The sequence below is a fragment of the Mustela lutreola genome, chromosome 9, assembly GCF_030435805.1.
Source record: "Mustela lutreola isolate mMusLut2 chromosome 9, mMusLut2.pri, whole genome shotgun sequence".
Lineage (NCBI taxonomy): Eukaryota > Metazoa > Chordata > Mammalia > Carnivora > Mustelidae > Mustela > Mustela lutreola.
Window position 1 is genome coordinate 138,137,168 of NC_081298.1, and position 20,318 is coordinate 138,157,485.

Consider the following 20,318-nt stretch of genomic DNA (forward strand, 5'->3'; position numbering starts at 1 on the left):
TTTCATCTGTAAGATGGTCCCAATGGTATCTACTTCAGAGTATAGTTGAGTTGATTAAAATAATAGGCAATCAGTCACCCAGTTAAATGCCTGGCACCTATTAGGTGCTCAAAAATGTTTGCTACTAACTGTTGCTCATTTCATAGCTAACACATTCTCCAGGGGGCCAAGTGACCTGGTAAAGGAATCAAGACACGAAACCAAGTCTCTGAGTTTCACGTTCCGTGCTCTCTCTGCTGCCACATCTGTTGGGAGAACCCTGACATCCATGTGAACATTGTTCATACAGCCCAGTTTCTCTTCCTTTACTGTGAGAATTCTCAAATTGCTGTAAGTACTCAGGGAAAAAGAGTCACCATCTGTGTATTTATTACTCTTCTCTGGTTTGAGGGTGATTGCTATTTCTGGTCTTGCAAAAGTACAGATTTCCATACCTTCCAATGCTCTGGAATAGTTTTAATTTCATTATGGCAAATACACCTAAATTTACCATTAGTGTAATTTAGCACATCCACAGTGTAATGCAAACATTGCCTCTGTCTAGTTACAGAATGTTTCCTGGAATTTCTATTCCACAAGAACTCTCTCCTCTTTGGAGGTTAATGACTTTAAATCAAACGTGTTACTGTGTCGGTTGACTCTCATTTCTATTGGTCTTCTACCTGCATTTCTGGAGAGATGTACTAGTCTCCAATCATGGCCATGCAACTATCCCATCATTACCCTATTATTTTCCTGTTCTGGCTTCCTAGATTTCACGGTAGTGCTGGCATATCTACAGAATTTTGTGACCATTATCATCCCTCTGGATTTAACTTTGAAAAGTATCTCTTTGTCCATTAACCTTCTAAAATTTTGAAGCCCAGTCTGTTAGCTCTCTTGACCAGGTCTGAGAGCCTCAATCTGCTGTTAGGTGAATTTAACCCATTTATGTTTATTGTAAGAAGGGATCCATTTCAATGTGATTCTGCCATCTTCTTCCTTTACCACGCTGCTTCTCTCTCCCTTCCCCAGCTTTTTCTTCCCTTACACCACATACACTGGGTTTTTTTGTTTGTTTGTTTTTGGTGCTGCTTTCCCTTTACTGTTTAGATGTTGGACATCCCGAGATTACTATTGTTTTAACATATATTTATATGTTCTTTTTCTGCTAACATGTTAATCATTCCTGCCCCATTAAATCCAGAATTTTAGTTCAATTTCACTCCTTGTCAGTTCCTCCATCACAAGCCACATCACAAGCCACTCCTACCCCCAGCTCTCATGTTGGAAGCACCTAAGACAGAAAAGAGTCCATCAGTGGACACAAGCACTACTGTTTGCTGGAACCCTGTGCCCTCCTCCTCGAGGCTCCACAGTCTGCTCCACACTCTGCCCTAGCAATGGCCACCTGCTTAGCCCAGGCTGGTGGCATCTCTAAGTGTTGCAGAAGAGCTGGAAGGAACTAGATAGCCCAGTTGCTCCACACTATCATCGCCCTGACAATTGCTCCAGGCCCCCTTTCCAGCTTCCTTAGCCACTATGAAGCACACAGCACAGTGACCCAACTGCCTGCACGCATTTCTCTGCATGGTCTGAGCCATGCTTTGCTTCATTCCTGTTCTGTACACCTAAATTTGTCTGCTTTCCTCTTTCAGGGATTCCTCCACATGTTAATATATGTTTGTTTTTATGGATTTATCATTTCCTTTCCAAAACTGTCTTTTCTGAGATTTTAAGCAGGGAGCCCCTGGAGATCACTGACCATACTATTCCCTCTCAAAATAATGCAATTAATACTCATCAAAGAAACCATAAGTGCACTCTATGTTTTATTTATAAGGCTGGAACAAAGAGGAACGTTTGGGACTTTTTTCAAGTTTAAATTAACTAATAAAATGGGAAGAATAGCACAGAAGCTGCTATTTACAAAAAACAAATATAGCTAAAGAAGGTAAGTTTTTATTCCAAGACAGGAATAATGGCATATACAAAGTGATCATTTTATAAACATTGAACAAATCTTTTATACTCATGGGCTCTTTTTTCTTGGGGGGGAAAAGGGATTAACTCTTTGGCATCATCTTTTAAAATAATTTCTTCTTGGACTGTTATCCGTCAGAGTGCTTGTAAGAGTCTGACATGGATGTGTTGGAATGCATTCTGATGGCTCTAATCTGAGTATCTTTAAATTCTTCCTTGAGTTAGAGACACTCCGAAAGCACCGTGGTGCCAGGGCAAGACAGACTCTGGTCCGGGATGCAGAAGTCTACTTGCCCATCCCTCTGCTCCCCTCCTGAACTGTGATCTCAGAGAGGTGTAGACTCTCTGTATGTGAACCTTCTCGTCTTCCAAGTGGAGGATAATTGTCCCCATGTGGGCTGCTGGAAGGACTAAGCAGGACCCGAACTAGAAAAGCACATGGTCCAACGCCTGGCCTGTGGGTGGTGCTCTCACACGCTGGCTTGATACACATCCCATCAGACAGATGGACCGGGAGCATCATGGAACATTCCTGCTGTCTTCTCTGCTCTGTCCCCTTCCACTCTGATCGGGGCCAAGCACTCATAAGGGAAAACAAGCTATTTAAGGAACCAAAAACTCAGCTTCAATAAATTAGTCAAAAGTTTAGTTCTTACAAACTCTTTTCTATGCCACTTTGGTTGTGTTTGTTGTTTCAAAGCAAGCGATTTGGTCCTCTTTCCTTTGTAAGGCAAAGTCTGTCTCTTCAGGTCAACCTCAGCAACCCTAATTTTCTTTCTGAAATGCTTTTTTGTTGTAAAGAAAGCGTCTTTTCACTTTTGCCCTTTCTAAGAGGTAGGGTACTGACCTTCTACTATATTATTTTAATAGAATCTTATGTGCTCTGACGTCAAACCACTTGCTTTACTTTATCAGCGTCGATGCCTTTGGGCTAGCTTCTAGAAGAGCAAACTTGTAGGCAATGACATAATTTTTGGGAAATGATGTTAGTTTCTTCCTGTGTCCTGCCGTTGTACTTAAAATGTCCTTCTGGAATATTGCTTTGTAGTAGGTGATAAGGAAACCCACATAGCCCAAATCCTGCCCTTCGCCCAGGATACTGGCACCTCTACGAGAAAATCCAAGAGCGATCCTTTAGCACTAAGAGAAAAGTCAAGTCTGTCCGTGGAAGCACGTGGGTGACATGACAGCAGGCAACAATTCATTCATCATGAAACAGGTTTCAACAGAGCCCAGGGCCACGTGGCCTGGCCTGGAACCCGCGAGGCAGGGGTGTGCCCTCCGGCCTGCCGCCAACTCCTCCTCATTGCTCTCACTAAGACTCCGTGCGCCTCCGGGCCCGGGGTCCCCCACATACAGCACGAGGGGGCGGCACACCAATCTTGGGGCCGCTCCTGGTCCAGCCCCCAGGGATCTCGGATTTCCTTTAGCCTCGAGCGCATGAGGTTCTGAAGGCTCCGGCCTTGCAGAAAACCCGCCTCTGTCACCCTCAAATGTGCCGCCCTGTCAGGAAGAAGAGCGGCCGATCTTCCTGGGCGTTGGCCGTCTGGAACTCATCCCGCAGCCGGAACTGCCATTCGTCCTCCAGCTCGAGGCGGACCACCGTCTGCCGCAGCGAGTTCCGGTCCTGACAGATGACGCACAGGGTGGCACCTGCATGCACGGGCGAGGGCAGAGGCATTGAGGAAAACAGGTGAGTTTCTCCAAAGGCGAGCGACTGCCTGCATTTACTTGCAGTAAGGCAACGGGATGCTACTTGGGAGGGAAGGACCAGACGTCCAGGGGGCCTCCTGCGACTTTCGGAATGCTGCATTATCTTAGCAGCATGCACAGCGCAACGGTGAGTCGGGAGATCTGGCAGGTGAGACAACAGGGAGGCCAGAAGAAAGGTCCAGAAAGAAGTGGGGGAACAAAGGGAGCAGAACCGGAAGCAGACACACGGTGGGTCTAGTTGCAAACCAAGTGTTCCCAGCTCCAGCTCTGTGTGAACTGCCCCGTGCTAGGCCACCTCCTGGCGGGGCCCTACCTTCTCATCCCGTGCAAGCTGCCTGCACCCAGGCCCGGCGCAGCAGCCCCTCCCCGCCCAGCCTGGGGGATTCTCCGTCCTCTCCACTCCTCGCCTCGTCAGCCCATCATCCGGGGTTGCTGTTGGTCCGCCTCCCTCCTACCCACGTGTCCTGTCCTCCTGTCACACAAAATGTTTCCCAAAGGCAGACGGTGTTAGAAACCTCTTACTATTGCCAAGCCTTATAGAGTGCTGGTGCTCAGGAAACACCTGCTCCAGAAGGTCAAAGTGAAGGCACCCAATGTTACATGAAGATCGGTGAGGGAGCCCAGCTGGCTAGAAGCCCGTTTTTTTATGCCCTACAGGATGAATGTCTGTCACTCTCAGCCACTCTAGCACAACAACAGCTACAGAAGGAGGAAGGTCAGAGTGAAGGGCAAAGAGTAGGCAGCACCCCCAAGACGAGGAGGAAGAGCTCAGGCACCAGGAGGAGGGAACGGAGGGACCCAGGTGCTGATGTTAAGAACTTGGGCTGAAAAGGAACACGAAGTCGAAATTATCCCTTTGCCTAAGAGAAAGGGGATGTGTCTTGACTCTCCAGACAGGTACTAGGAAGCGAGAGCCGCCCTGGGATTGCATCAGCCTCCTTGGACTTTCCGGGATAACTGGGGCAGTCCTGTTTCCTCTCTGAACCTCAGTGTACCCCCTGGCCAATAAGGAAAGGGCCAGAAGTCACCTCCTCGGATGCACTGGGTGAGGAAAGGCATTCAAATCGAGATCCAGAGTAAAATGTATGAGCAGGTACCTTTCAGAAAATGAAACTTTTTCAAGAAGCTGGCTCCCACGAAAGAATCACAGAGGTATAGCAGGAGCCCACTAAACGTGAAGTCAGAGCAGCTGATGTTCCGAGAGTGGGGCCTAGAGCTCACATAGCACACAGAAATCTGAAAAAGAAGAAATCCAAGAGAAACCATCATTTTCCCCGAAATCCTCAACCACATGATGCTAGGCTAGGGCTTTCCATCTAGCAAATACTAACAACTAGATCAAGCTCAAGGCTGGGGCCGGGTGGGGCAGGGTGTTGCGGGGGAGGCGGGGGCAGTGCCATTTCCAAATCTAAATCCTAAAAATCAATTCCAGGAAGTTTGTCCTGATTCATCTACTCATTAATTCATCTGAGAGTCAGAAGTGATTTGGCCTCCGAGTCGGCTTTCATCCCTAACTTACGGCATCGGGCCAGAGCGTTCAAGCTCTCTCACCTGCACAGAGAGGCAAACACCTGAGGCAAAGGGGCCGAGTAGCCACTAAAAGTGCTAGTCCGGGACAGCGGCGCATCTGTTTTAGGAATTCTGCTGGCTCGAGGGCTCAGCGGGGCCCCCTCTGAAAGTCACCTGAGATCCCAGGTTAAGGTAGCAGTCGACCGAGAGCACGGGGTGGCTGTGGTTCTTCAGGGAGAGCGGGAAGAAGCGGTGACTGTGGTGCTGTAGAAACTTCTCCAGCAGGAGCTGCGCGGGGGCCGCGAGGAACGTGTGTTTGCTGTCCGGGGCGCAGATGTACTGGGCGGGCACGATGGCCACGGGGTTGTCGGACACCTGCGTGGGGAGGCGAGGTGTCAGCCACTCCCAGCCATTACCCCCAGCCAGGCTTCTGCGGGGAGTGGCCCCGGCCCAAAAGACTGTCACATGGTAGGGCTGGCAGTGAAGAACCCAACCTTCAACCATAAAATTCTCTGTTCAGAAAAACTGGGGTTTTTCCCAAGTGAGATGTGTGAAATTAATGAATGAGATCGGGAAGAAGTGTGACATTGAGCATTCCATCAGAAAACTGGCTGTCTGGTCTAGAAAAATCAAGAGAACCCGTGGGCCTTAGGGACTCTCCCCCACAAATCCAAGAATGTGAATCTCCGGGAAGGGTCAGCCTCTCCTGCCCCCAGATCCTGTCCACCTCGCACCCACCCCCACGGCCCTTCCCGCTGACCCCTAACCTTCCTCTCCCACCGCCTCTTACTCCAGAGCCAACGCGATTCCCAAGCCGTAGCCAGAGATACTGTTGACCTAAATAAAGCTTATAGGTTCCTCCAGAGGACACCCAACAGCAGCTTCTCATTACTCCGAGGGAGAGTCTGGAATGTTCCCATGGCTGTTAAGGTTCCGCTGCTCCCTCCAGCCCATCTCTGCCTCTTTCCCTGCCTGGTACACTTCTTCCATACTCACCTCCTCCCTCCCACCTGCTCGGCTCCTCTACCCAGATCCTTCCCCAAACCTGGATATGAAGATGTTTCTCGACCCCCAGGTCTCCGCTTTAATGTCACTTTCTCAGGGACACTCATGCAGACTCCCACTTCCGCCCTTCGCACGGTTAGGTCTCTGTGACACGCATCACTCTAGTGGTGCTTGTCGCAAGGACACTTGGCTACCGAAGGCCCATCTGCCTGGGGTTGCAAGGCTGTACACTCCCGGGCCGCCCCGCAGACCCGGCTCCGCCCAGCTCCCAGTCTGCAGCCCACACAGCCCCCGGCTGCGGACTTGGCGGGCGCACTCACCTTGGACGTGATGTGGAAGGACCTGTGCCCGCCCACCGCGATCTGCTTCTTCATCACGCTAAAGCGGTTGAATCGGCAGAGCAGGAGGCCGGCGCTGTGCACGCGCAGGTTGAAGTCCACATCATCGCACATGAACCTGCACGGAAGCAGAGGATAGAACATAGGACTGGAGGCGGCCCCGCCCCACCCCCCAGCACGCCCCCACCAGCCATGTGGAGGGGGCGCCCCTGCTTTGGAGGCGGGGTAGGCTCCTTCCCACTTTACAGAGGCATGTGAATAAGGCAAAACAAACAAGGAGGGCAGGCCCAGCTGTAGGGTGTCTGTACCAGGCAGGCAGAGCACACCCGAGGTGAACACCACAGAAACACTCCCATGGGCGAACCCATCTACAGGTGCTGCGTGAGGGACTCCACAAACACCTTTTTATCTACTGATCAGAGTGAAAACTTCCCAGAATAAAAACAGGAGCCGCTTTCTACAGCAGGGAAAACAAGGTTCAGAGATGGAAGCCTGCGCCTCAATGCAAAGACATTAAGTGGCAGAACCCAGATTCCCAGCCGGGCAGCCTGGTTTCCAGATCGAGGCTCCTAGGAGGGCCATCTTGGCCGTGTGCCCACTGCCCGGCCTCCACAGAGGCCCGGTAACCACTGGCCAGTGGGTTATTCTTGAGTTGTGAGCACTTCTGTGGCTAGACCAGGAGAGAGTATCACATGGAAGTTACCTTTTAGCTTTAAAGCAATGTGTTGCAAGGAGACCAAAAGCCAGAGAAACAATGTGGCGCATACATCAGTCACTAAGTAATGCGGCGCATACATCAATCACTAAGTAATGTGGTGCATACATCAGTCACTAAGTAAAACAGCACACAGGCGGGGGAAGCCAGCGGAATAATCTCATGCGAATCTCCCCTCCACGAAATCATATGATGTAAATTCTTTTTTAAAACCTGAGGACTGAAAGCAGGGTCGGAGCAATGCTACGGGCAGAGGGGGGCCCTGGGCCCATGGGCGGTGCTGACTGCCCCTCCGCCGGCAGGACTCACCGATTCTGGTTGTACTGCACGTTCTGGGTCAGGTCCACGTTCAGGACGATGAAGTCGTGCACGTGGCAGCGGGAGAAGGGCTCGCGCACCTCGCCGCGCCCGGTCTTGCTGGACCACTTCCGCATGCCAATCAGGGCGTAGTGGGTGATGTTGGGGGACGCCTCGATGTGCTGCATCACATGCTTCAAAGACACATTTCGTTCTGACCAGGAAAATTCCCTGCTCGAAAGAGGAAGATTGACGTCCCTGGGCGGAGGCGCAACAGCAGCAAGGCCCTCCGGCCCGGGGGCCGCCTTCCAACGGGAGCTCACGTGCCGGCGGGTAGGGTGGCCGTGGGTGGAAACCGCCACGACCCTCCCTGAGTGCCAGGCACCACGCTGGGCATGTCACTTGTCCTCACGGCACTCTCATGCCACGGACACGTCACCCCCGTTTTACCAAGGAGGGAAAAAAGGCTCTGAGTAACTTGCCCGATGTGACTCAACAGGGCTTGGATTCAAACAGTGCTGTGGGTCTCCAAAGCCCTTCTTCCCGTCCGGTGCTAAAACACTTGGCATTTCTGGTTTGCAGAGCTGAAGTTAAAGTGGCAGGGAAAGCAGGAAGCTTCCGGCCGTGAATTCCAGTGAGGGGATGGGAAGGAGAAAGATGGCATATAAGCCCCAGCCCCCAGCCCGGCTGCCGGCACCTGCTGTCTGTGAAGATGACAGGGACACCTGATGACCAAGGAGGGGGCTGAAAGCAGGGACTCCGGAGCGAGCAGCTGAGCGCAGGCCCACAGCTCAACTCTGCTGGACCCCAGCTTCCTCCCCACTCCACGGGGCTTCAGTAAACCCCCAGGACCCTGGCCAGTCCCAGCAACCCAGGATGTTAACTGCTGCTTCAGAATGGACTTCAGGAAGGTAGAATAAGAGCCAGCTCTCTCCCAGTCTCAGCTCTTGGCCACGCTCTACCCTTTGGAAGAGCGTCTGGGCGAATACGGCAAGCAAAGCGGAATCACTGCTCCCATAAGTCACGGGCAGCTCTATCGTTCAGAAAATGTTTTTCTGGACAAACACTGATCAACGGTCATTATTTCTCCAGGATATCACTCACATAAAAGAAGTAAATGAACATCATATCTCTTTAAAAAAACAAAGAAAGGGCACCTGTGTGGCTCAGTTGGTTAAGGGTCTGTCTGCCTTCAGTTCAGGTCACGATCTCAGGGTCCTGGGATCGAGCCTCACATCTGGCTCCCTGCTCAGCGGGAAGCCTGCTTCTCCCTCTCCCTGCCCACCCCCAGCTCACGCATGCATGCGCTCTCTCTCTTTCAAATAAATAAAATCTTTTTAAAAATTTTAAATTAAAAACAACCCAAAAATAACCAGGCAACCCTAACCCGAAACACTCCTGAGGCAAATCACAAAAGGAACTATTTCCCCAGTGACGCTGGGCGTCTGTGTCCAGCGAGCCTCTTCCACCTGGTGCTGCTCTCACAGCCACCTGCAGGCCACTCGGCGTCTAAGTGACCCTCACAACGGACCTCCAGCACAGGTCTTAGTGTTCCTTCAAAAGAAGAAGAAACGAGGACCCAGAAAGATTTCCGTTGTTACCCTAATGTGGCACAGCAAATGAAAACACACCTGGGCATTAGGAGTTAGGCTGGGGGCGGGGGGCCGGCGCTGGAAGACCACAGGAGGGAAATTCTGGGGCACTCGTGAGGCTCCATTTCTTCACACAGGAGTTGGTTAAGCGGAAGTTCAGTGTGTGAAGACTTCCGGATATGTTTCATGCTGCCTTTTTTTGTGGATGCTTCATTTTTTTCCCAAGATTTATTTGTTAGTTTGAGAGAGAGAGTGTGTGTACAAGCCTGAACGGGAGGAAGGAGCGAGGGAGAGGGAGAGAAGCCCTCACGACCCTGAGATCATGACCTGAGCTGAAATCAAAGAGCTGGAGGCTTAACCGACAGAGCCCCCCAGATGCCCCCATAGACATTCTGTACTAAACTATACATATTGTGATTTTCTGTATGGATTAGACATCAGTACAATTTTAACAAATTTAAAACTCAAAATAAAGCTGGGCTTGGAACAGGAGGCTGTCCTGTGCAGGGCCCTGTCCACCACACGCCAAGCCTTCTAAGATGAGGTGTCCCCTGTGGTCCTCAGACGGCGGCTGAGAATCCCCGGCTGAAAGGGGACAGGGTCGGAGCAGGTGGCTCACCTGCTTCTCTCCCCGCCGCAGTCGACGTCCACCACGTTCCACATCACGCAGGAGTCGTCGGAGATCACGATGAAAGGCCAGATGTCCTGCGGCTTGATCCCCAGCTCCTCCTGCCGGTTCCGCTCGAGCTCCAGGTTGTGGTAGGACAGCTCCTTGATCAGGAAATGGGCGGCACCTGAAAGGGCCCAAACCACTCCCACTCTCGGGTCTCTGCTCCGTGGACACCCGCCTGGGGGCAAAGCCCCTGTCAGAATTAGAGCAGCTCATCAAGGCCCACCCTGCGCGACCAGCCAGCAACCGATGGTCGGGTCCTCACCTCCATCACCAACCCGCACACACACGGGTCAGCTTATCCTTGCTAATCACGGAGAATGAACTAAATCAATAACCAAGCATCAAAGAAGAATATTCCAGCAGATGAACACAGCTTTAAAAATCAAAAAGCTTGATGAAAAATGTTAAGCACGTTCATCTCTAGAATATTCTTCCAAGTCCCCAGTCTCAGAAATTTTAGCGAGTAGGGCAAGGTAAACAACCTACCGACTCCGGCGCTGTTGAAGATACTCGGGAGTACCAGCATGATGTGGTTGGGCCAGTATTTCTTGTAAATGGCCATTTCATACTCCTTGACAACCAGCACGTGCAAATGGCTGGCACCATCCATGGCGTGGAACAGGTTGAAGAGTCCGTGTTCGTGACGGCCGGTGGTTGGCGTGAATGTCGGACTTTTTATATATTCGTGACTCTGGAAAACGTAGGAATGACGAGGGGAAGTGTTTGTAAAGATGGTCACAGTCACTCCCCTCCCTCTGAAAGGTCACCCTGCAGCACCTTCCATCAGAAGATGGAGCCCACCCCACACTCACACAATCCAGCTTAGCCCTGGGACCTTGTTTTTACCCACAAAACAGTGAAAATGATGGTTATGCCAGTTCCGAGGCTGGCCTCCAGAGGACGGACACATGCTCCCTCTCTCGGAACCCTCTCAGGGATGAGCCAGGGCTGCTGGCTGGAGGAGGACACACCACAGGGAGCAGAGCGGGGACGGGCCTCCCACGGTGACCACCCTTAATGCGCCAGCCCCCAGCCCACCCGGTGGCTAAGCGCAGACATGAGTGAGTGCATCCAAGCCAGCGTCCCCACACACCAGGACCAAGCCCCAGCTGCTGGCCCAGAAAATCAGAAGCGAAGTCAGTGCTTGTTTGGAAATGGTCTTCTTACACAACCCCAACTAGCATCTCCCGATGACCCAAATGCATGACCCTGCCCAATTAGCATCAGCTGTGTGCCGAGTCCATGCTATTCTGGATGTCTGCAAGTCCTTCAATGCCTTATCCATACAGCCTAGCTCCTGATCCACTTGGGGTGTGAATCTTTCACATAAATAGCTATGTTTTCTTCCACTTTGGCTGAGCTAGGTCTTGTACTTCTTCTGAGGTTCTCAGAGGACCTGCTTGCTGTACGGCTGTGCTGTAGCTGGCGCCCAGAAGTTCTGGTGGGCTCTGGCTGGAGAAGTGAGCCGGGTAACAGAGAAATCCTCCTCCGGGGCAACAGCCTACCCCAGCCCGCGGGGTACGAGACACCCCATAATAAAGGTCCCACTGGTTCTTCACTAATGTTTTTAATGCTCGGTGAAAGCCTGTCGGGCCTGAAAGGCTGTTCAACCCTATCATCCCGGCCCCGTCACCCGGAGAAGGAAAAGCAGCGTTCCACAGCAGGCTGACGCCGGCTGGGGCTGGCGGGAGGGCAGCAAGCTGACCCTGCGGGGTCGCGCTCATCCGACAGAGCAGGTGTCCCTGGGAGCAGCGCCCCTAAGGAGGCCGGTCACAGAGACAGTGAATCAGGAAGAACAGCCTCTTGAAAAGAGAGAAAATGCATGTTTTATGGGTGATGTGATGCCCCATCTGGGATTTGCTTCCGAATACCAGAGGAAGGCAGAGAGAAGGACAGACAGATCGAGGCTGGCTGTGAGACACCAGTCACTGTGTCCAGGTAACAGGCCCCGGGGGCAGGGGGCCAGTCGCTGCATGATTCTACCGCCTCGGACAGTTTCAACTGTTCTGTTTAACGGCAGTAGAGGCAAGATAGGGAAGGGACAAACATCTAGGGAGCACCTGTCATCGTCCAGGCTCCACGCAGGTGTCTTCCCTCAGTCGTCCCAAACCAAGCTCACGGGAAGCTCCTGCAGGACTTACTACGGCCCAGGTTCATGGGTGAGGGAACAGGGGCTCAGCAATATTCAGAGCCGGGTTCCAATGACACAACTCGAGAGCGGCAGAGCGAGGTTCAAAGTGCAGTCGGAGTGACCCAAAGCCCCAGCGCCCCCGGCCTCCTCCAAGTTCAGCCACCGTGCCCATCCCCCCCTGCCCTGACTCATGAAGTGGCCATGGTCTCCAGGTCGCCAGCGCAATGGTCACTTGCAGCCACGAGGATGCCCATCCCCCCCCTCCGCCCCGCCCGGGAGCCAGTACCTTGTCGGTGACGAGCGGCAGCCTCATGCTCTCCAGCTGGCCCCCAGGCTGGCTGAAGACGAAGTGGTGCTCCTTGGACTTGGGGATGATGAAGTGCAGCCGGACCTCCACCCCCAGCGCGGAGTAGGAGAAGGCGAAGGCGTGCAGCGTGGACTCATAGAGCTGAGGTGTGGCGGGAAAGGACAGAGCCTGTCAGCAGAGCCCGCCGCCACCGCTTGGAAGAACCCAGGCCCGTCCCGGGCATGACAACGCAAAGCTTGGTACCACCTGCCCCGCAGCTCGAGAAACCCGCCCGCAGACCGGCTCCGGTACGAAGTGTGGACCCCCAGGTCTTGCTCCTGGGCCGACACACGCGAGCGCACCCCCACTCGGCCGGATGCCTCCCCATCTTTAATTCGGATCATGCTTCACCCAGCGACACCCTTCTGGGCACCGACGCCTTCTGGACCCTGGATTTGACCCCGAGGTGCGCTAGGTTACCCCCAAAGGCTTTCACACCACACCTCACTTTTTAACTCTAATGAATGCATTTTTCCATCATAGGCATGACGCGTAACAACATAGTAATAAACCGTGTCACTAAGTGCTTATGCTTACACACTTCTGTCACACTCACTGTGTCTGCGCCCCCTTCCATCCCTTCGGTGCCATCAGGGGCAATCCTATGAGGTGGTACCGTCCCCGTCCCCGTGTGGACATGGGGACTGACACTCAGAGGTCCTGGGCTTGCTCCCGTTCCCAGGCCTAGCCTCACGCCCCCTCACCCCTCATCTGCCTGCACCGCCCCCTGGTGTGACTCCTGCCCAGGCCACGGTGCTACATGGCTCTACCCAAGCCTCATTCCCTGACCCCTCTCGGCCTCCAGCGGACAGCCCCTCCCCAGACTGGCAGCTGGCATGTGCCCCGCACTCCTCTGAGAATCCCCAGGGCCCAGAGACGGCGGGCCAGGCAGGACACAGCGGCCTTACACGCCTACCGTGGCTCCACTAGAACCGCAGAGCCCTGTGGGAGCAGAGATGAGACAGAAATAGATTTTGACGTGGGGGATGCAGCTGAGGAAGGTTTATGAAAAAGAGCAGGGAGGTTTGAGAGAGAGGGAAAGAGCGGGGGGAACTGAGGCTGGAGAGGCCAGGAGGGAGCAGTCCCTCAGCAATTCTCACGTGGCCTGGTTCTAAGTCCGCTGTGACTGCAGCCCCCAGACCCGAGCACCCTTGGACACAGGGGCACAGTCCAGCTGGAGCCCAGGGTCTCCGGACCTCAGTTCTGTTAATTCTCTGCAGACACTAACTGATGTGACCATGACTAAAACCCGTGAGTCTCCTCCGGTTCTTTAAATTTCAAAATTAAGGGAACATTTCCACTTGTATTTTCTCTGCTTTGAAAGAAAAATTTCATCTCCAAGGAGGAAATGTTAGGACAGCTTATCTGGAGCAAATAGAATTACTATTTTTAATTCTTTAAAAAACTGCTCATCTGCATTCTCCAATTTTGTCTCCAGTAAAATTGAATAGTTTAAAAAAAAATCAGTCTTGATGCTACTTCAGGGATAGCTGAAGGCTGGGCAGACTTGGGAGAATTAAAGCCACTGTCTGCTGTTTCCCTCTGCAAAAGGGACAGAGCTGGCAAGCCCATGCTCAGGCTGCTGCAGAACCTTCTGGAAGCAGTCAAGGGCATGAGCTATCCTGCACACCCCTGTGGGCCTCGCAGGTGTCCTGGCTCCCACCACCTCCAGCTGCCCCAGCTACTCCTTCCTCCCCTTTCCCTTACCGAGGTCTGAAACGAAACACTACATCTAAAATCCTGCCTGCCCCTTCTTCAGGACCAGGCTCACAGGCCCTCCGTGAACTCACCCACGGATGCTAACAGACTATGCAAAATGCAGCGCTGCCCACATCAGGCCGCCCCTTGTAGATCTCCCTGGAGGGGTCCCAGGTCCACCCTCCGTGCAGCACCTGATGCCTTTCCTTAAAATGTTTTACTTCATTTTAACTTAGTTAACATAGAGAATGTAGTATTCGTCTTGGGGGTAGAATTTAGTCATTTACCCGTTGCGCACAACACCCAGTGCTCATGACGTCACGTGACCTCCTTCATGCCCATCCCCCAGCTACCCCAGCCCCCCACCCACCCTCCGTTTGTTCCCTGGAGTTAAGAGTCTCTTATGGTTTGCCTCCCTCTCCGTTTTTATCTTATTTTTCTTTCCCTTCTCCTGCTGTGCTCCTCTGTTGTTTTCTTAAATTCCACAGATGAGTGAGATCATATGGTATTTGTCCTGACGGAACCTGATGCCTTCTGTGGCAGGCTCTCTGCCCACCCCCTTCCCAGGGTCCTCTCCTGGGACCACCCTCCCCTTGCACTTTAACGTCCAGTGATGCCTGACTAAAATCACTTCTAATTCCCCCAAAGACCTCATGTCTCCCCTCCCCTGCAGGCGGGTTCCCTTTCCTCCTGTCTGCCTAGGCCCCTTGGCAAATCCTTACCGATTCGTCAAAACTCTCTCCTCTGTCCCCCACCCAAGACGGTACCTTCATTTACAAAATGGAGATAATGTTGTTGCCTTGCAAGATTTTAGGGAGAATGAAGTAAGAAACCAGACAGGAGCGTTTCCTCTCCAGCGCGTGTTGAGTGGATAACAGGGGTAGCTTAAACACAGACACATCCAGGTGACCAGCCAGGGCCCCGCATCGGCAGCCTTACCCATTTACCCCAGTGTCTAAAGTAAGCGTCACTCTCTATTACGTAAAAAGGTTAGAGGAAGTACCGACATATCAGAAGTGCCCAGCACGTTGCCTGGCACGCAGTAGGTGCTCGGTAAGTGCAAACGGCTCTCCTTCTCTGCATAATTTCTCTGCTTCCCCTTACTGCCTTTCCTGCCAGCTTTTCACTGTTCTCTGTTCACTGTTCTCTCCATGGGCATCTCTCCCATCCCTAGACTGTGTGTTTTGACTATGGGGACAGAGTTTATTCATCTCTGTGGCTGGTCCATCAGCACTCAGTCTGCTGCCCTGAACTCACTTTGGAAGTTGCTAGAACGTAAAGAAAATGCGGACATGCACAGTCACTAGCAAATGTGTAACCCCGGGAGAGGCGCTTCTGTGGCGTCAGCAGTCACTGCGCAGATCACTGCAGGGAACTGGAGATACACGTGGACCAAGAGGCAGAGGCTTCCAGAACCCTCCACATCCCGCTCTGGAATGACAACTGAAACTCGGCGGAACAGAGAACCGACGGTGTGTGCCCAAGGGAGCCAGGCGGGAGCACAGCCCACCTGGCAGCGGGGGTGGAAGCCCAGGTACTGGTGGCACTGCTCGCAGTGGTGGTACGTGTTGTACGCCGCGTACTTGGACAGCCTCATCCGCGCCGTCTGCCGCCGCGTGTGCAGCTCCTCGGGCTTCCGGGACACGCCCCCGTCTGCAGGAAACACCGGTCAGGGTCACCGAGCGGCCGCGGGCACAGCCGTTGCGCTCTCCGCTGCCCGCTCAGAATGCAGCGGACCGAGACTCCGTGCTGGGATCTGGGGGGACCGCGTCTGTCTGGGCCCGGGATGACTCGGCGGGAGGAGTCAACAAACCGTGGTCACCGCGGGTCTTACTAATGGACCTACGGCTGTAAACACAGATTCAAGGATTCGCTCCCGGGCAACGCAAACGGACTGCCAGCTTCAGATGCAGATGCCACACTGCTGATGAACGGCTTCTGGTTTGCCGAACGACTTGGCGAGATGGAGATTTTAACCCCAAACCTGAGCTAGAGACTGGTCTATGGGAAGGACTGGTCGGTGAAAATGCTTCAGAGAGACAGAAGAGAGAATTCCTGGTGTGACACGGAGGCGGGTGAGTCTCCTTCTTCCCTTTCCACTCATCCAACTCTCCCAGTCTGTGCTAAAAACCATACTGGCCCACTAATATCCAATGTCTGCTGATGGTGACCCTAAAACCCTATGGGGTCCTAATACCGTGACAGTCGGTGGTCCCTGAAGGAGGAGGGGGAACAAGACACAGAGGCTAGAGAGGGAGGTATGTGCATTTCATTAGGACAACCCCCATTCATACATTAGCATCTGTGTCTTGTGTCCCCTGTAAACCAGAATCTCGAGGATGTCCTGACCATGACACACCCCCAGGAGCGCACCCATCGCTGTCTGCACATGCGGAGCCACCAGCCCACCTTCACGGGAAGAGCCCTTCCTTGTCCACTGAGGCAGTGACCTCGCTTCTCTCCCAGATGCTGCTGGTTAATTCCCACCCCCAGACAACTGAGCTCATCGCCAACACAGTTCAGCTCTTTCAGAGGCTCTCACTACATACTCCAGAAGAACATGGCGCGGGAGTTTTGTAAGGCTGACCTTCACTTTTTATGCTCCGGAGGTGGGAACAAATCAGACTGGCGTCTTCATACTTCGGGTCATGAATAATGTAGTCAAAAGGCAACTTCTTGAACAGCTCCAGGTCTGGCCAGGGGTCACTGAGCTGGAGGTAATGCCAATCTGATTCCTCTCGGAGATCTGTAAGATTGGTAGAAACACAGACAAGTGACTAACTAGGAAGTGAGGATGACTGATTTTTGAATGTGTGTAAGGATGATGCTTGCGGTAGAGCTGTCCTTGAGTCTCTGGGTTCCTGGGGGACGCTACTGTATCTCAAAGGCTCCTGGAACACCGCATTTTCAGGATTGCTGTAAGGAAGCAAGAAGTGCCTTTGGGTCTACCTTTTATCTGTGGTCTGTGCCATGTTTCCTGCATTTCTGGCTCCCATGCTGACTTCAGCCCCTCCCAATATACCTACTGCTCCTTTTGCACTTCCCCCCAGCACCATTCCCCACCCCCATATGTAGCACACTGGTTCCCACCGCCAATGGAACCTAACATAGCACCTGTTCTTGTCTTCTGTCTAAATGCTACAGAGCTAATATGGCCAACTCCTACCACTGTAGCTCCTCAGCATTCAAGGCCACTGGTTTCTCCTTTCTGAATGCCAACACCATTCATGGCCCAAATTCTATCTTATATTTTACATCATAACTGGGGTAATCTGTGATGCTCACTCAATGCTTCTTGGCTAAAAAAGAAAAAAAAATCTAGATGGTCCAACACAAATTATGTAATATATTGATTTTTATATCCATGCTATGTACACAGGGGCAGAGTGCATGTCCACAAGAGAAGAAACAAAGAAGACGAGAGGCATGTTTCCTGCATGTGGAACAGACGCTCACTGCTTTATATGTAACTTAATCTTCACAAACCCCTTAAACAGCAATTATCCATGCTTCCCCAAAGAGAAAAACCAAGGCAATAAGAGAGTTTCTGAAGAAATGGGCTTTGAAGTTTAACAAATTGGGTTCAAATCCTGTCCTTATCATGGGGACAGCCAAGAAAGTGAGGACACAGACACTCAACAGGTCTGCTGATTTTCATCTGAAATTCAGTTCTAAACTGTGAGGGGGGATGTGTGAAAGCTCAGAGCTTGGATGAAGAGCTTCCCTCCTCTTTCCTTCAAAGGAAAGACTAAGGGATGGATGAGCTTCCTTGGTTCCAAATTTTCTCCAAGTCAAAACTCACACACAGGAGCATCTAAAGAAGTGTGTTTGGGAATGGTGGGATTTTATGCTCTTTTAAGGCTGAATGATATTCCATTACTTGTATATACCACACTTTTCTTTATCCATCCATCTGCTGATAGACATTTACCCATCGACGGACAACATACGGTGGCTCTTGTGTTTTGCCTGTGGTGAATAACACTGCAGGGAGCATGGCAACTAGGAACATGTCCATTAGCTTCGTCGTAGTGGTGATTTCACAATGCATATGTGTATCAAATCATCATTTGTACACTTCAATGTATACAATAAAAATAAATAAAAAGAAGTGTGACTCAGGGTGCCTGGGTGGCTCAGTTGGTTAAGCGACTGCCTTCGGCTCAGGTCATGATCCCAGGGTCCTGGGATTGAGTCCCGCATCGGGCTCCCTGCTCCATGGGGACTCTGCGTCTCCCTCCTTCTCTCCCCTCATGCTCTCTCTCATTCTCTCTCTTGCAAATAAATAAATAAAATCTTAAAAAAAAAAAAAAAAAAAAAAAAGAAGTGCTCTTTTGACGTCAGGGCAACATACTGGTCCCCCTTTCTTTGCCTACAGAGAGGACGTCTCACGCAAATTTTAATTCCCAAGGCATCAGATCCATTTACCAGACCAAGTGGATGAGCTATTGGAGGAACGAGTGAGGAGGTGAGGTAGGGAGCAGAAGACAGCCATCTTACCTTCCTCTGGGCAAATTCTGTTCCCTGAGTAAGGAGAAATGATATACTTCCATTCTGTCCTAAGATACAGACCTTTGCGCTCAGCTGCCTGAGTGGGACCCTCCCCGAAGGACAGCCCTGCCTTCTAGGGTCAGCCGCCTAATCCGGTTCAGCTCCAGCTCTGCCGTCTCCCAGCTGGGCGCCTGAGCGAGTTACTTACCAGCCAATAAGTAGTTATTCTCATTGGGATGTGCCGGAAGTTAAATGTAGCGATTTATGGAAAGGATCCAGCACAGGGCTGGACACGAGGAAGATACGCAGCAGACAGCGGTTATTTTTAGTGTGGTGATTTTATCTCCACAAAGGCGTCCCAGGTGCCGCTCTGATATTGAGCAAAATGACGGCAAACAAGGGAGAGAGAAAAGCAGCCCTCAAGGCCCCTGGGATGAGTGGGATCACGGATCTGAGAATTCCATCTAGAGGGTAGAGGGCACACGGTCACCCGAGAAACGGACTGAAGAGGATTCCAAGCCCAAGGGTCACCCACGCAAAACTCACGGATGTTGATCTCTTCTTCATCATAAACATCCACTTCCGTCAGCCGAATGAGCATTCTGGACAAAATGCTGAGGAACTGCAGGTAGGCACCTGTCTTCCCAATCTGTGAAGACATTAAAACTGGAGCTGGTGCTCAGTACGCCCCGTCCACAAGCAGGCACTGGCTGGAGCACTGGACACACTTTGTGTCACCTGTCCCCGTCAAAGACCCCACCTCGTTAAAGCGGGAGCCGGGGGTGTGCAAAGCCATCTGAGGGGACATGGGTCCTAAAGAAGGACAGCAGGCCACAGAGAGACTCCCGTAGCAGCAGACCTGCCCGCTTATAAATCATGGCAGCGCGCTTCTGCTTCTAACCGGCCACACTTTCTAAGCTGTTTGAAATAGGACTTGAATCGGATATTGAAGAAAGGTTGCTTTGAAAGATGAACTGCCGATACAAAGCGTAATAATGTCACAAAAAGATCTTCGGTTGGGGAGCCAGTGAAGCGTCCAACTCTTGATTTCGGTTCAGGTCATGATCTCAGGGTCGTGAGATTGAGCCGTGAGATTGGGCTCCGCGCTGGGTGTGGAACCTACTTGAGATTTGCTCTCTCCCTCTCCTGCTGCCCCTACCCCATGCACTTGTACACGCTCTCAAAAAAAAAAAAAAAAAACTTGCATAATTAGATTGCTATTTGTGTTAATTGATAGGTCTCTAATAAAAGAATAAACTCTGTTGTGTTAAGACTTTAAAGTCTGGCATCTCATTTTTCTTCTCCTAAGGCCAGGAAAAGGAAATGAGTTTTCTCCTCCTAGTCTTCCTTCTTCTATCACAGAGTCCCTCACGCCATCTGCCCCACACCAGGCTAGGACACTAGGAGACCTCGTTCACTTTGGTCGCAGGTGGTTAAACAGGCGCCTGTGGGCTAACCTCCTACCCTGTTGCTCTGGGAATGCGCTTTCAAAGTTCTCAGCTCAGTGCCTGGCTCACAGTCCGTAGTCAACAAATGTAGATGAACAGAAATAACTAACTTTAGGAAAAAATATAAAATACCACCAGGCGAACCTTCAGAGAAAAGTATTTGCCATACAAGTAACAGACAAAGGATTAACATCTGTAACCTGTAAAGAGTTCCTGCAAAGCAACAGGAAAAGGTCAAATGCCTACAGGAAAAATAAACAAGAGAAACACATTGGAAAAATCACTGTGAAAGTCATAGCAGTGATCCATAAATATATAAAAATATATTCAACCTTAACAAGACTATAATATACTATTTTTCACCTATCAAATGGGTGAAATTTTTTAAGATACCATCCAA

General features: G+C 51.6%; 1 protein-coding gene across 3 annotated transcripts in view; it reads right to left on the minus strand.

The window, feature by feature from the left end:
* Positions 1 to 1,798: 1,798 nt before the first annotated feature.
* The window catches only part of GREB1 (growth regulating estrogen receptor binding 1), a 140,809-nt gene continuing 122,289 nt past the window's right edge, over positions 1,799 to 20,318 (minus strand). For all 3 annotated transcript variants that reach the window (XM_059132619.1, XM_059132621.1, XM_059132618.1), the window contains exons 23-33: positions 19,017 to 19,119; positions 16,567 to 16,725; positions 15,490 to 15,632; positions 12,222 to 12,383; positions 10,291 to 10,495; positions 9,751 to 9,925; positions 7,552 to 7,770; positions 6,510 to 6,645; positions 5,359 to 5,559; positions 4,773 to 4,911; positions 1,799 to 3,615 (exon numbers count right to left, since the gene is read on the minus strand). In XM_059132619.1, the coding sequence (XP_058988602.1) occupies positions 3,452 to 3,615; positions 4,773 to 4,911; positions 5,359 to 5,559; positions 6,510 to 6,645; positions 7,552 to 7,770; positions 9,751 to 9,925; positions 10,291 to 10,495; positions 12,222 to 12,383; positions 15,490 to 15,632; positions 16,567 to 16,725; positions 19,017 to 19,119 (1,806 nt within the window). In that variant the 3' untranslated portion in view covers positions 1,799 to 3,451. The remainder of the gene's footprint in view (positions 3,616 to 4,772; positions 4,912 to 5,358; positions 5,560 to 6,509; positions 6,646 to 7,551; positions 7,771 to 9,750; positions 9,926 to 10,290; positions 10,496 to 12,221; positions 12,384 to 15,489; positions 15,633 to 16,566; positions 16,726 to 19,016; positions 19,120 to 20,318) is intronic.